The 13,908-nt window shown below is 32.9% G+C and overlaps 1 protein-coding gene across 2 annotated transcripts in view; it reads left to right on the forward strand.

The window, feature by feature from the left end:
• LOC143073320 (uncharacterized) overlaps positions 1–4,030 on the forward strand; it is a 35,262-nt gene extending 31,232 nt beyond the window's left edge. For both annotated transcript variants that reach the window (XM_076248755.1, XM_076248756.1), the window contains exons 13-14: positions 2,356–2,395; positions 2,958–4,030. In XM_076248755.1, coding sequence (XP_076104870.1) covers positions 2,356–2,395; positions 2,958–3,856 — 939 coding nt within the window. In that variant the 3' untranslated portion in view covers positions 3,857–4,030. The remainder of the gene's footprint in view (positions 1–2,355; positions 2,396–2,957) is intronic.
• Positions 4,031–13,908: the final 9,878 nt, after the last annotated feature.

A 13,908-nucleotide genomic window follows, 5' to 3' on the forward strand; every position in this document is an offset into this window, starting at 1 on the left:
AAATAGTAGGTTTTGACAATATTAAAACTTGATTTATCACTTGTACTTTGACATTTCTTTAATTTATAAAGTATTTTTTCCCTGTTCACCATGAAATAATTGAACAATAAAATCTGGTCTATGTATGTGTGACTAATAATGAGACAATTCTCCATGCTAGTCATAATCAGGTTGGGAACAACCCCTTAATGTTATAAATATCCCTTTAATGAGGGGTCAATATATTAAAGTTATAATATATATAGTAAAATACACTTTTTAATACAAAAGGGCTCATATTTTCCCAAAGAACTATATATCTATCTGGTATTAAATGGTCAAAACATGTCCAAGAATTTTGTAATATTCCTGGACTTTAACCATGTTAACACATTTACTTTATTAACAGTTTAATATTATTCAAAATAAGTGGACCCCTCTTTTAGAAAAATTGTTTAAAATATGATGTATTTCCCCTCTTTTTGAGTAAAAAATTCTAAGTTTTCATAGGTTTTGTATAGAAGCACGTACTATACAAATCCTTGGTATTTCTATTTTCCTTTCTACATCAGTAAAATGACCCATTGTCTGAGGGAGAGTTGTTCCCAACCTGATAATAACAAACACAGGTCAAGGTACGGCCTTTTACACAGGGATTTCATCAAGACTAAACAGCATGCTATAAGGGACCCAAAAATTATTAGTGTACACAATTCAAACTGGAAAATCAACGATCTAATATATATATCCTAACGGGAAAATACCAATGAACCACATCAACAAACGATAACTGCTGAACGACAGGCCCCTGAATCAATCGGGACAGGTGCATAAACATGCAGTGGCTATGGATAGTTTTGTTACACCAGCATACAATATAATTGCAGTTGAAGGCAAATCCTTCAGAAGTTCTTTGTACTTTATTCTAACAACGAACATTTTTTGATAGGGAATATAAGTAAGGAGGAAAGAAACCAATGTTTTGTTCTGTACAGGTATTTCCGCTGTTGTATATTTATATCGGAGCACTCCCACTTGGGATTAATGCTGAAACAAATATTGTCACAGATATTTACACAGTGTGGTGGTGTGCTTATAGGTTTAAAATCGTTATATACAGGTTAGATTGATTTTAAAAACAAATGTTAATATCTTTTCATAATATTTACAAAAAAAACATTACGGGAAATGGACATGATTACATTTCCGGATACAGGAAGCTGGAAAATAAAAAAAAATACAAAATTTTGTTTTGAAAAAAATAGGTGCGGACGGGTCCGTCGAACAAGGAATTAAATTGGTGTGGCCTAAACAAAATGACAATAATACATAAATTAACAAAGGAATACTAGCAGCTACTGACATGCCAGCTCCAGAACTCAATTAAACTGATAAAAAAGATTATTTCTTCATCATATGAAGAATATGCATAATCCCTCCCATTAGGGGTTTAGTATCATACATGCAGATATTGTTACAGATGTTTTAACATACTGATATCTCATAAAGTATTCATTTTCATTTGTGGATTTTACTGCATTCAACCAAATCATTCGACTTTGTGTGTTAGTTATATTTGATATTTTAAATTATGTATTATGTGAATGATACTAATTTTAATAGATGTCCGAAGAAAAGTCACATATCTAGGGTTAAATATTTGTTAAATAAAGTCGAATTAAATCCTTTTTTTTTTTGTTTTAAATAAGCACATGAGAGGAAACAGCAAATACAGTATGTAAATGTATTTCGTTTATGTAAAAAATATTTAGCAATTTAATAGAATAAAAAAAAGCGTAATATCTATAAGCAAACAAAAAAAAAACAGACCTAGAATAATATAACTTGCATTGATTTAATGGACTGCAGTTTAATCTGATGTCTGTACATTTCAAAACCAATCTGGATTAATTATTAATAATTTAATTTTGGATGTAACGCGTCTTCTGATTGGCTGACGTAGTTTTTTTTTATCATATTATAGACACAATTTATCACGTTTTTCATGATTTACGTCGGTTTAAAATGGAATTTAGAATTAAATTATAAGAAATAACTGTAATATTTTGTCAGTCTATTCGAAATAACATAAAAAATGTGGTGCACACTGTTTAATAACCTGCTACGCCCGTAATTCAGTGTGCACCACATTTTTTTATGTTATTCCTTAAATAAAAAAAAAATTATCAATGGATAAATTGTCAGTAATCATGTCACAATTATTGACTGAAAAGCATCAAGTTTGATTTCTTTTACTTTTTATTATCTTTCTGAATGTTTGATTTTGGCGTTTTTTTAGTTATTTAGTCTTAAATGTTACTATAGCTTTTTTATGTTGTGGTCACATGCATGAACAAATATGTTTTGTATTTATAGCTGGAGAATGCTGTTGAACAATTATCTGAAAGTGATGATGGTATGTTTGTTAGCATATAACCCCCAAAAAATGACTGCTTTTAGAGCTTAGATATCACATATTTTTGTTCTGAATGTTCAAATATCACATTTATTATAACAAAAGTCAGCATATTACAAATTAAAATTTAATTTTCTAGAAGAAGAAAAAAAATGAAATTTCAATTGTTTACTCAAAAGTCTGCCATCCTAGACAGACAATCTAAAGTATTTACTGTGACTACACTATAAGTTTTGCTCTCTACCAATGACAGTTTATATCATCTGCGTAGCCTAGTCATCACACATTCATTGTCTTGTGAGGTGTTTCCTGGATTGGTTCTTCATAACTCTAATTGTAGTTGCACATCACCCTCTAAAGTTTGCACTGGATTTATAGCTATAGCAAGTGACATAAGTTCCCCATTGATTGATTGATTGATTTTTTGTTGCTTTCTTAATGTCCAATGGCAAAAGTTTCATGCATATTCAGGACAAAGACTTAAATCTTAACTTTTTTGTTCTATCAATTTACAGGGTGATATATTATATTGTTGATGAATATATCTGTTATATATTTCCAGGGTCTGAAGCCCTGACACAGTTTGGTGAGGATTTCTTTTATAGTTTAGACAAATTGGTCTCTAAATGTCAGAGAAATCGAGATAAAAATGTAAAACAAAGGACTGATCTCAAGGAAGAACAGGAACAACTTGAACAAGAGTTACGGAACTTGCTAGATGAACAAGAACTCAAATATAGAGAACATTTTGTAGAAACTGAAAGAACAGATATAAATGATACGAATAAGAGAACTAATAAAATATCTCCACAGAGAAATAATTATTTAAATGAACAAAATGTGAGTAAAACAAAGAGTAAACATTCACCAGTAGCAAAAAGAGAAACTAGCAAAGAAAATGACCATGTAGAGTTTCCTTCTGTGGAAAAAGAGAAATCTGAATATATTGACAAAGACACTTCTGAACAAGATGATGAAAATGATTTGAAAAACAGGAATAAATGGAATGTTGACACTAGCTGCCCTCCTACTTTTGATAACATGGAATTTATTTATACAAATCAAACTAAAATGGATAACCAAACAGGAAGTGACAGTGAAACTGAGGCTGAAACAGCCAATTTACATGAAATGCCAAAGGAAAGTGAAACTCCCACTTTTGAAAGCCAGAAATCATTGGATGTTTTACCACCTGTTGGTCTGTCAAAACAACCAAAAAAGACAAAAACAAAAAAGAATTATGTTCCAAATTTAGTAGTGCCAAATAGAACATTAGAATTAAGGCGGTCAGGTAGTTTATCAAAAATAAACAATACATCTGAACAGTATTTAAAATCAGAACCACAAGAGACAAATGAACACTGCGAGTCTGATGGGAGTGTGGGTAAAATAAAGTTAGTGAGATCTAGGTCAAGTAGTAAAGACAGGATGAATATACCTCAGAAGAAACCATTTAGATGATCTCAGTTATATTGTTTGGATCAAAATCTGTGATATTATATTGTTGCATGTATGTCAAAAAGTACTTCTATTTTGTCACATATTTCATTGTTTTAAATATAATAAACCTTTGTTTGACATACTTTTTTATATAAGGATTGAAAGAAGTTTCTAATATACAACAAGGAACTACAATGATATTTTTTTTAAAGGAATCTAGCGTTATTCTATAATTTCTTCTGATTGAAAAAAGGTAAAGTTATCCCAAGTGAGAAGCCTGTAATTCCGTTGTGGTCGTTTGCTACTGTATATCATATTTGTTGTTTGTTGGGTTATTATTTTATGGCCCTTAAATTTCTAGTTTAAATTGTTTCACATTTTTCTTTTTGTGGCCTTTTATAGTTTACTTACATCATTTGGTATCTGATTGATAGTTGTTTAATTTGCAACTATGCTACATCTTCTTACGTTTTTGGGGAAAGACGGCTTCAAGCCGTCATTCCCCTATGGGGTTGACCAGAGTGACATTCCCTCACATCATTCATTTTGTTTTTATAGTGTGGAAAACCCCCCAACAAATCTTACTTAGATTGAAGAGAAGGAGACCCAGAAATGAATGGCTTTTGAAGAAAATAGGACGATCCAAAAAACATTTAAATAAATTGAAAAGCCAAAATAATCATTGATGAGAGATTTAACCAAAAGAATTAAGGTGAGCGATTCAGGCTCTTGAGAGCCTCTTGTTTTCTGGTCCCCAGTGTGTCGGATTAGACAAGTTACACTGCTTATCTAAATTCTATTTTCGAAAGGTACAGATATTATTTTGATGTTTGAAATTATCCATTTGGTGCAGAAATCATTACAGATAGAGAAAAGATGTAAAGCACAGACATCCTTAAAAATTTCAATTAACTTCTTATATAAAGAATCTTGCTCATTAGCGATACATTTTAGAAAGTTTTTGTGATGTTTTTGGCAGAAACAAAGATAGACTAAATGCACTAATAATTATCAAAAATGTTCAGCAAATAAAGATAAATGAATTAGTTACATTATTGAATCCACAACTGACTACTGGGAAGTGTTAATGCCCCTGAATCCCCCTTTTTAATGCCCCATTTATGGGCATTATATTTTCTGGTCTATGCGTCAGTTGGTTCGTTCGTCCCTTCGTCCAGCTTCAGGTTTAAGTTTTTGGCTTAAGTTTTTGGTCGAGGTAGGTTTTGATGAAGTTGAAGTCCAATCAATTTGAAACTTATACATGTATACACATATACATGTTCCGTATGATATGATCTTCCTAATTTTAATGCCAAATTAGAGTTTTTACCCCATTTTCACGGTCCACTGAACATAGAAAATGATAATGCGGATGGGGCGTCCATGTACTTGGGACACATTCTTGTTTTCAGCTATTGTATAACTGTAATAGATGGAGAGAAATGGTAAAAAAGCAATAAACAAGATTTTCATATTCATAATGGAAAAAAAACTTTAAAAAGCAAAAATTATCTACAATAAATTCAAAATGGTAAAATTGTCACACTAGTTTTCACACTAGGTATAGGATTTATTCAATCTAATTAAAAACCGATCTCTCATCACTCCTGTTTCTGATATGTCGCGTGGGAGATCTAACGAAACCCGCTTTGAGGTCACATGTGAGTGAACTAAAAGTTATGAATTTATAAAGATATGCAAATGAGTTGACGACCTATTAATAAGCCAATCAAAAAAGTTTATGAATTATTTTGACTGACGATTTCGTCGTAAATAAAATGAGTTACATCCCTTTGCCTTACGTTAAACTTCCAAGATCGTGGAAGACTCAATTTCATTGGTCGAAAAAGACACACCTACGAGGTCACTCACATGTGACCTCAAAGCGGGTTTCGTTAGATCTCCCACGCGACATATCAGAAACAGGAGCGATGAGAGATCGGTTTTTAATTAGATTGGGATTTATTGTTGTTAAAAAAAATCATCTCAAAAACTTTCATAGATGCAAGGTATTAACCGTTCACAGTAAAAATAATCATCATTACAAGACCTGCAAATATGACCATAACAACATCTACAAATAAGCAAACATAACTAATTGGAAAAAAATCTTCTCAAAGTAGCATGTTTTAACAAGGTTTTTGGCTCATGGGAGCCATTGGTTTTAAAATTATCACAATGCTATGTATATTCCCCCTTCAAAGTTTTTTTAATTTGAAAAGTTATTACTTTAAATTTTGGGACTTCACTGTAATCTATATATTCATTGCTTAAGTTTTTTTGCATCTATGTTCTTAATTAACAGCATCCTGATTAAAGTTGATGGAATAATGGCATAAAGTTTTTAATTGCAGCTGACAGGTACCAAAATGAAACATTGTTAGCTGTTGGGTCAATCTTTAAAGATTCCATGATATGAAAAGCCGCTGCTTCCTTTTCAGCCAAAATGGAAAAACAGCTTGCCATCAAGTTGTGAAATAAAACATGATAATATTCCTCTATTTGCAATTGGAGAACAGTCATGGTTGATATTACTTTTCTGCAACTACTTTGGTCTCTTTGTTTATAGCAACACATGAATTTTAGGAACAGTGCATACAGCGTGGGGTGTATGCGTAGTCCAAGCGTTTGTTCTATGGGTAAAGATGTAAAAATGCCATTCGATACGATTTCAAATTGTAAAGGAAGTGGTAGCATCTCTATTTCAGCAGCCATGAAGATGACATCGAAACACATCTCTCCACAAACTATTGACGGTGCATTAAGCAGACTCATTTCAAACTCCGACTTGTTCCTAGAATAAAATATTGTGAAATCTTCAAAACCAGAGATGTCTTTCTCTATATCTACCATTAAACGATCTAAAACTTCTTGGTCATCTGTTTTTATAATTTGATTGATTAAAATTTTCATAATTTCGTACAAGTAATCAACGTATCTGCATCTATGCTTGACCTGTGCACCTCTATTCAAAACTCGATCGCAAATTTCGACTGCATGATCTAGTTCACCCTCAGCATAGTAAAATGTTGCTGTTTTCAATGGAAAGCCACTACAATCAACTTCTTCTGTCTGTTCGAGTAATTCTTTTGCCATTTGTAAATAGCCAGGGCATGCTCTACTTCCTCTCAGATACACACTATAAGACAACATCCCCATACAGTGCTTTAGAAGTCTTTTGAACAACCATAAGTTTCCTGGAAATTTCTCAGCGTATTTGAGGAGCAAGGTAAATCTATTTAGATTTTCTTTTGGTCTATAAGGAACATAATTTTGCCATAAGCTATTGTTGTTTCCGATAAAGAATAGTCGTTCTAAGATTCCTAAACGGGCTTCTAGCCAACCGAGAGCTATTGATTGACATTTTGCCATCTGCAGCACGGACCGGTCTTCTGAACTTCGTGTGAACATTTTTTGGAATGACAGCAGCACAACGACTTCAGTTATATCATTTATAAAGATGTCTAAATCTTTAATCAAAGAAGTTGCAGCTTCGCTGGTGAATTTCGAGTTAAGCATGTTCCTATTTTCTATAAAGTAGTTAGGTAAATGCCTATTTGTTATACATTTTCGTAGCATTTTCAGACAGAAAACCGTAAATGGAAAGAAATTTGTGTCCTTGAATTCGTCTTCATACTTTTCTGAACACCAATACACAATAGTTTTCATGATGTAGGATGACAGCACCGTGTCTTTATCTTTTGTTTTAATATAGTCTTTCAGAATGATTTTCAGCAGAGCATAGGTTGCTATCTGAACTTCAGAAAATTCTTCAACAAGAATCTGCTCAGCGTGATTAAAAGACAGTCTCCATTGAATTTCTCGATCATGACTATCAAAGTGACCAGCAGGTGCCAAATAACACGGAGAGCTGCATATTTTTTCTATTGTGCGTCTATTCGGCCAACCTGATGGCCGAACACGCAAGATCCAACAGTTAGCTTCCTCTGGCCAACCTCTATACAGTATAGCATCCACGTTATCCATCTCGAATTCAATGTACTTTTCTATTTGTTTATCTTTTCTACCAACCATTTGCCTTATATGCTGTAACGACTGTCCTGTTTCGGAACCCTTTGAAGTAGAAGCAGGACCGTGGGGACTACGCAATGAAGTTTTAAATGAGCGTTTGAGTGGATACTTATCTTCTTGTATTAAACCTGACCTATTTGCAAAGTCATAAATGGTCTTTTCTAATCTACCTAAATAATTTTGCAAATAATAATGTCCATCTTTATTTATGAAAACCTCAGGGTCGACATAAGTTTGCACAACTTTTAATTTATAATATCCGGGAAACTCTCGATCTGCTTCTGCTTGGACTCTTATCTGAAACTTCATGATATCATCCTCCGAAAAATCAGTCTTTATATCTTCACGGGTGTATAACACATCGACTGACTCATCGTCAGAAAGTAGCTGCACGCGCTTCAGAACTAACATAGAGTCAAAATCACTTGGTTCACCACTAAAGTAGGGGCCACCCGTCATTCCGTCGGCAGCACTACCTGTATGTACTGTTTCAAGAATGTCTTCGTCATATATTTGGAATAAGTTATCTGTAAAACAAAGATAATTCCATTTCAAACGTCGAACGTTGACCTCAGTCTTTGAAAATCCAATTGCTCGCATAGTTTCCATCATGAAAGTATTTTTCTCTTCTTCGTTCATTGTTAAATGCTGAAATATATAAGTATAAGAAAGTTTATTGTACTGCTCTATAAATCAGAAATGATTTCAATACTGATTAAGACATTAAAATCCGCGTTATAAATTCAACAAGCATTTAAATTTATACAATACTTTGTTTGTTTTTGGTTATTTGATCTTTCAAGTCTATCCATTTTGGAAAGTGAAGTCCCCCTTTCGTTTAGTATCGAATTTTATAGAATTAAATATGAGAAAAGTTATACTTAGTCTAGATTTGAATCATAATTAGGCAATAATAATACTGTTAAATATGTTAAATATGTTATCTTCTCTCCCTGCTGAAAGAAGGTGCATTGGAATTGATTTCGTCTGTCCTGACTCCATCATAACTGTCCCTTGATACCACGGTGTTTTAAGCAAGTTAAAGTCGAATTGTAATGTTGTTGGTTTTGTTTTGTATGAAGTCTTTAATATGCCTGGATTTCAGTAGTGGATGTCTCGCATGCAACAAAAGTCATGGTTCAGAGAATGCTTGAAAAAAATATTACTTTTTCATGTGAATTTTTCTCTTATTACTTGTGATAGGATAACTATATCTGGTATATGGGTTCCTTGCAATCTCGATATGTATGTCATATGTCATACAGGGTTGACATGACTTCAACCTCATTTCATGGATCAATGATTCAAGGTTTAATAACATAAACGTTACCAAATTTTCTGCACCACATGTGCATTTCGACAATCAATTTAGTTACGCTATGAGTTTGTTTCTAAGATACTTTAAGCAGTAGGTCGACTATATATGGTGTGTGGAGTGATTGTTACGGGTAAATGGCCGTCTGGCAGGTTATATCTGATCTTGACTCATTTTTATGATTTATTGATCAATTTCAAGTTTTTGTGTTTTGGTCAGTTTTTTATTGACCATAATCAATAGGTCAACTATATTTCGTGTATTGAATAATTGTGAGGTGTGCGTTTTTGTCCGAAAGGAATTGATCTGATCTTGATGTCATTGTTATAGATCATTAAAAATGATAAGCTTATGGGATACTTGTAGTACAACCTTTATCTTTAATATTTTCTGCATGACATCAACGATCAGTAAGGCAGGCTAGAAATCTTAGCATGTTCACTCTTGTCTTCTTTGTATATCTTCAATTACTTTTTAATGGAATCTATTTACACTTTTATTTTTCCAAAATAATATAAGTGTTTTCTTTGATAAGGCGAGTCAATATCGAGAATTTCATATTCAAATATGTACAAATGCGTTGAAAATTTTAATTATATTATTTTTTAGTTCCAACTTAAGTTTATATAACGTCTTGGGTTAAACAAATTTGAAATCAATGAAATTGCAGATTTAACAACCCTGTTGGTTAATATCAGACCAAATGGGCAATTTTTTTAGCTTAGCTTGTTGCTATTTATTTTCCATGCATGATTTATGTTGTTTGTTTCATTTGCTCACAAGTACACGTGGTAGCATACATTTATTATAAAGCATTCTATTTCCAAGAAAATGAAAAGGGAAAAAAGTTGATGATACTAGCGCCTTTTAAAAATCCCGCAGCGATGTTTTAATCATTTTCCACAAAATGAATTTGGCACCTGACTTTTATTCTCCTTTTTCAGCCGGTTCAGATTTTCTTAACCATGTGTATATGTTTTGGTAATGAATATTATTGCATGGAATAAGACAAAAGTGTTATCCTATGTATGGGCTTGGGCATTGTTCAAATGCATCGAACATTCACGCGTTCATTTCTTACAGGTCGGTTGAAGTCTTAGTGTAGAGTTTAATATTTTATTCAGCAATCACCTCAAAAGCCTCTTGTGGACATATGTTTACATGCTGTGTTCACCAAGATGGGACAATAGATAAACGATGTTCATCTATATAAAAATACTTTTTTGTTGCACAAAATAAGTGTGCAGTCACATGGGCTGCCATCTATACCAACAATCAATGTTTCATAAAAGAACATTATAAATAATATTTAAAACTGGTTCAAGAACAATAGATGTAAAAGAAACACTTTCAATTACTTTTGTACTTGACTTGGTGTTACAAACATAAATCAACGGATTACGCAACAGACATTGTTGAATGCATCATATCACATACTGGTTGGATAGGTAGCTCTCTGTGAAAATATCCCTTCATTTTTATTGTGCTCTATGGAGTTATCACAGTCTTGTGGCAGCTTCTGCACTGAAGTTATTATGTTGTTGCAACGACTAACTTCCCTTTCTCTGATAATCATATATAGAAGGGACTACCAGGTACCACGGTGTATGAAAACGAGCATTCTGTAAAAACATTGATTAACATTTGTATTTGGGGCTTTTTTCCATTTGTACAGACCAAAGTTTAGTTTCAAGTACAGGTACTAAATAATGATCTTTGTTGGTAGAAACTACAGAGAAAGTCCATTTGTCAACTGGGAACAACATCAACTTATAAAAGTTGATTCTATATATCACAAACAAGGTAAGTGTATACCATCGATACATTTAATTTTAACTGTATGTTTTGTTTTGTTTGTTGTAGTCATTGCATGCAATTGTCTCATATCTATTCCATGAAGTAAACATGCTTTGTTTTGACCATTCATCTGACAATTTTGGATCATTTCTGACTACAGTTTATCTTCTTAGGAATAAAGATAAGAAGTTGGCAATATCCTTTAACTCTTCTTTCCGCTATATAAATGACGTTCTTTCACTAAATAATTCAAAATTTGGTGACTATGTTGAACGCACCTATCCCATCGAATTAGAGATAAAGGATACAACAGATACAGTTAACTCGGCCTCATATCTTGACTCACATCTTGAAATTGACAATGCGGGTCGGTTGAAAACAAAACTTTACGACAAAGAGATGATTTCAGCTTACCAATTGTGAACTTTCCATTTCTAAGTAGCAACATTCCTGCAGCACCTGCATACGAAGTGTATATCTCCTAATTGATACAATATTCCCGTGCTTGCATTTCCTATCATGTTTTTCTTGATAGGTGGTTGCTGCTCACAAGAAAGCTATTAAACCAAGAGTTCCAAATGGTGAAGTTGAAATCATCCCTTCGTAAATTTTACGGACGTCATCAGGAGTTGGTTGACCGTTATGGAACAACCGTTTCACAAATGATATCGGATATGTTCCTTACGTCGTAACTACAATCCCCTTCCCTTTCAAGAATGTTACCTACCGATTAAGACTATTTACCGGATTTGTTATATCATAAGCAACACGACGGGTGCCACATGTGGAGCAGGATCTGCTTACCCTTCCGGAGCACCTAAGGTCACCCCTTGTTTTTAATGGGGTTCGTGTTGCTTATTCTTTAGTTTTCTATGTTGTGTCATGTGTTCTTTTGTTCTTTTGTTTGTCTTCTTTCAGTTTTAGTCAGGCGTTGTCAGTTTATTTTCGATTTATGAGTTTGACTGTCCCTCTGGTACCTTTCGTCTCTCTTTTATCGCAATTTGTTCTATTTATTCACATCTCAACCAGCTATAACTAATATTATGAGGAGCATGATGTTAAGTAACAATGTAAATAGGTATTCTTCATTCTTAGCGCGTTCGTCCTTTTGTAGTTTACCAATAACGTCTTTGAATACAACTCAAATCTGCTTCATTTTCTCATCTGATATGGATGAAGTTTCGAATATGGTAAAACGTCATGGTTTTCTTCAGTTGTCGTTGATATGATTCCATCTCGAATTGTCTGATTCTCAGTTTATCAAAGAAGTTGCATGTGGCATACGAAAATATTACAGGTATGTGTATGCCATCTATTAAAACCAATGTTAAGTCTAGGATTTGATATTTTACTAGTCAATCAATCAAATCACATTGATTAAAAAGCTGTTTTCAGGCTGAGCCAAGATATTACATTAATATACACTGTCCTTATCTATAACATAAGACTCAATTCACGCAGTTATCATTGTGTCATGAAAGGGCTACCATATATTACTGAAAACTTGACTGGTTCAATGAATAATTTATAATCTATAAAACCGGGTTTAATTTACCATTTTCTACAGAAGAAATGCCTATGCCAAGTTATGAATATGACAGCCGTTTTCAATTCGTTTAATTGTTTGAGCTTTTTATTTTGCTATTTGATACGGAACTTACCGTTTTGATTTTTTTTTCAAATCGTTATTTTTGTTATTTTACGTTTTATAACCTAACTTTATTTTTTTACCGAAATATATGATACGTTTGTCTACCATACATATTTCCCACATCTAGCCCAATTGCAAGCATGGAGTGGTCCAATGAAAAACTAAGTGTGGCAATAAGACTCCCTTAACATTTAGAAAAAGTCTCATATACAAGATAAGATTACAAAATCAACTTTTCGTAATTGAGAGGACACATTTCAATCCCACAAACTATTTTTATTTTTACATAAAATATATTAACTACTTACACCAGTACACATGCTCTTGACTAATTATTTTAATTTTGACGTTACTGCATGACTATTATGTATGTAAAGTATACTTTTTAAAATAGACAAAATATAAAGATCAGTTCTTCATCAAAGGTGGAAATATCTTGTGGATTTGTTTATTTATAAATTTAAAACTTCAAATCAATATAGAATTCAAGTAAATCAATCACATTGGCTTACAACGTCTCTACATGTTTTGTCGGTCATATTTTGATTTCTCGAAGACAAGAAGGGTTAAATACGTACCGTTCTCAACTTCTGTTCTTATATCATTATCTTTTGTGTGTCTTCTTCTACAGTATAATAAGGTATATAAGTTGTTACATCTGATTAATTTCTGATATTGATTTTCGCAATTGGTGATCCACAACGTTCGACAGTATTGTTCGCATTGAGATTATAAAATATGTAAACTGGAATTTCCACAATTTACATACTTCCTCTTCCTGTTATCTGTTTTAAACTTAAACGAATACTCAACTGATAGTTGATAAGTCTATTGATATGCACTTGACGTGTTTGTTCTTTTTACATGGTTGAACCAGTGAAGTCTTAGGCTGATGTGAGTGTGAAAGTAATCAAAACAAAGTTAGTGAGATCTAGGTCAAGTAATAAAGAACGGATTAGTATGCCTCCGAATTAAATATTTAGGTTATTATTATTACAAAACTGTGATATTGTTTTTTTTTAAATTGATATGTTAATAAACTGTTTCTGTTGTTTTCATTGACAACAAGTTACATAGCCCCTTTTCATCATAAACAACCTTGATGAAACTATGTCTCCACTTCAGCGAAGGAGATATATTCTTTCGGCATTAGTTCTTCTTATACAATCTATATATATAGAGAGAGAGCCCAGGTGGTCGTGTGGTCTAGCGGGACAACTGAGCAGGCGATTTGGTGTCACGATATCACAGTAGCATGGGTTCGAATCCCGGCGAGGG

Source organism: Mytilus galloprovincialis, chromosome 4, assembly GCF_965363235.1.
Source record: "Mytilus galloprovincialis chromosome 4, xbMytGall1.hap1.1, whole genome shotgun sequence".
NCBI classification, from domain to species: Eukaryota; Metazoa; Mollusca; class Bivalvia; order Mytilida; family Mytilidae; genus Mytilus; species Mytilus galloprovincialis.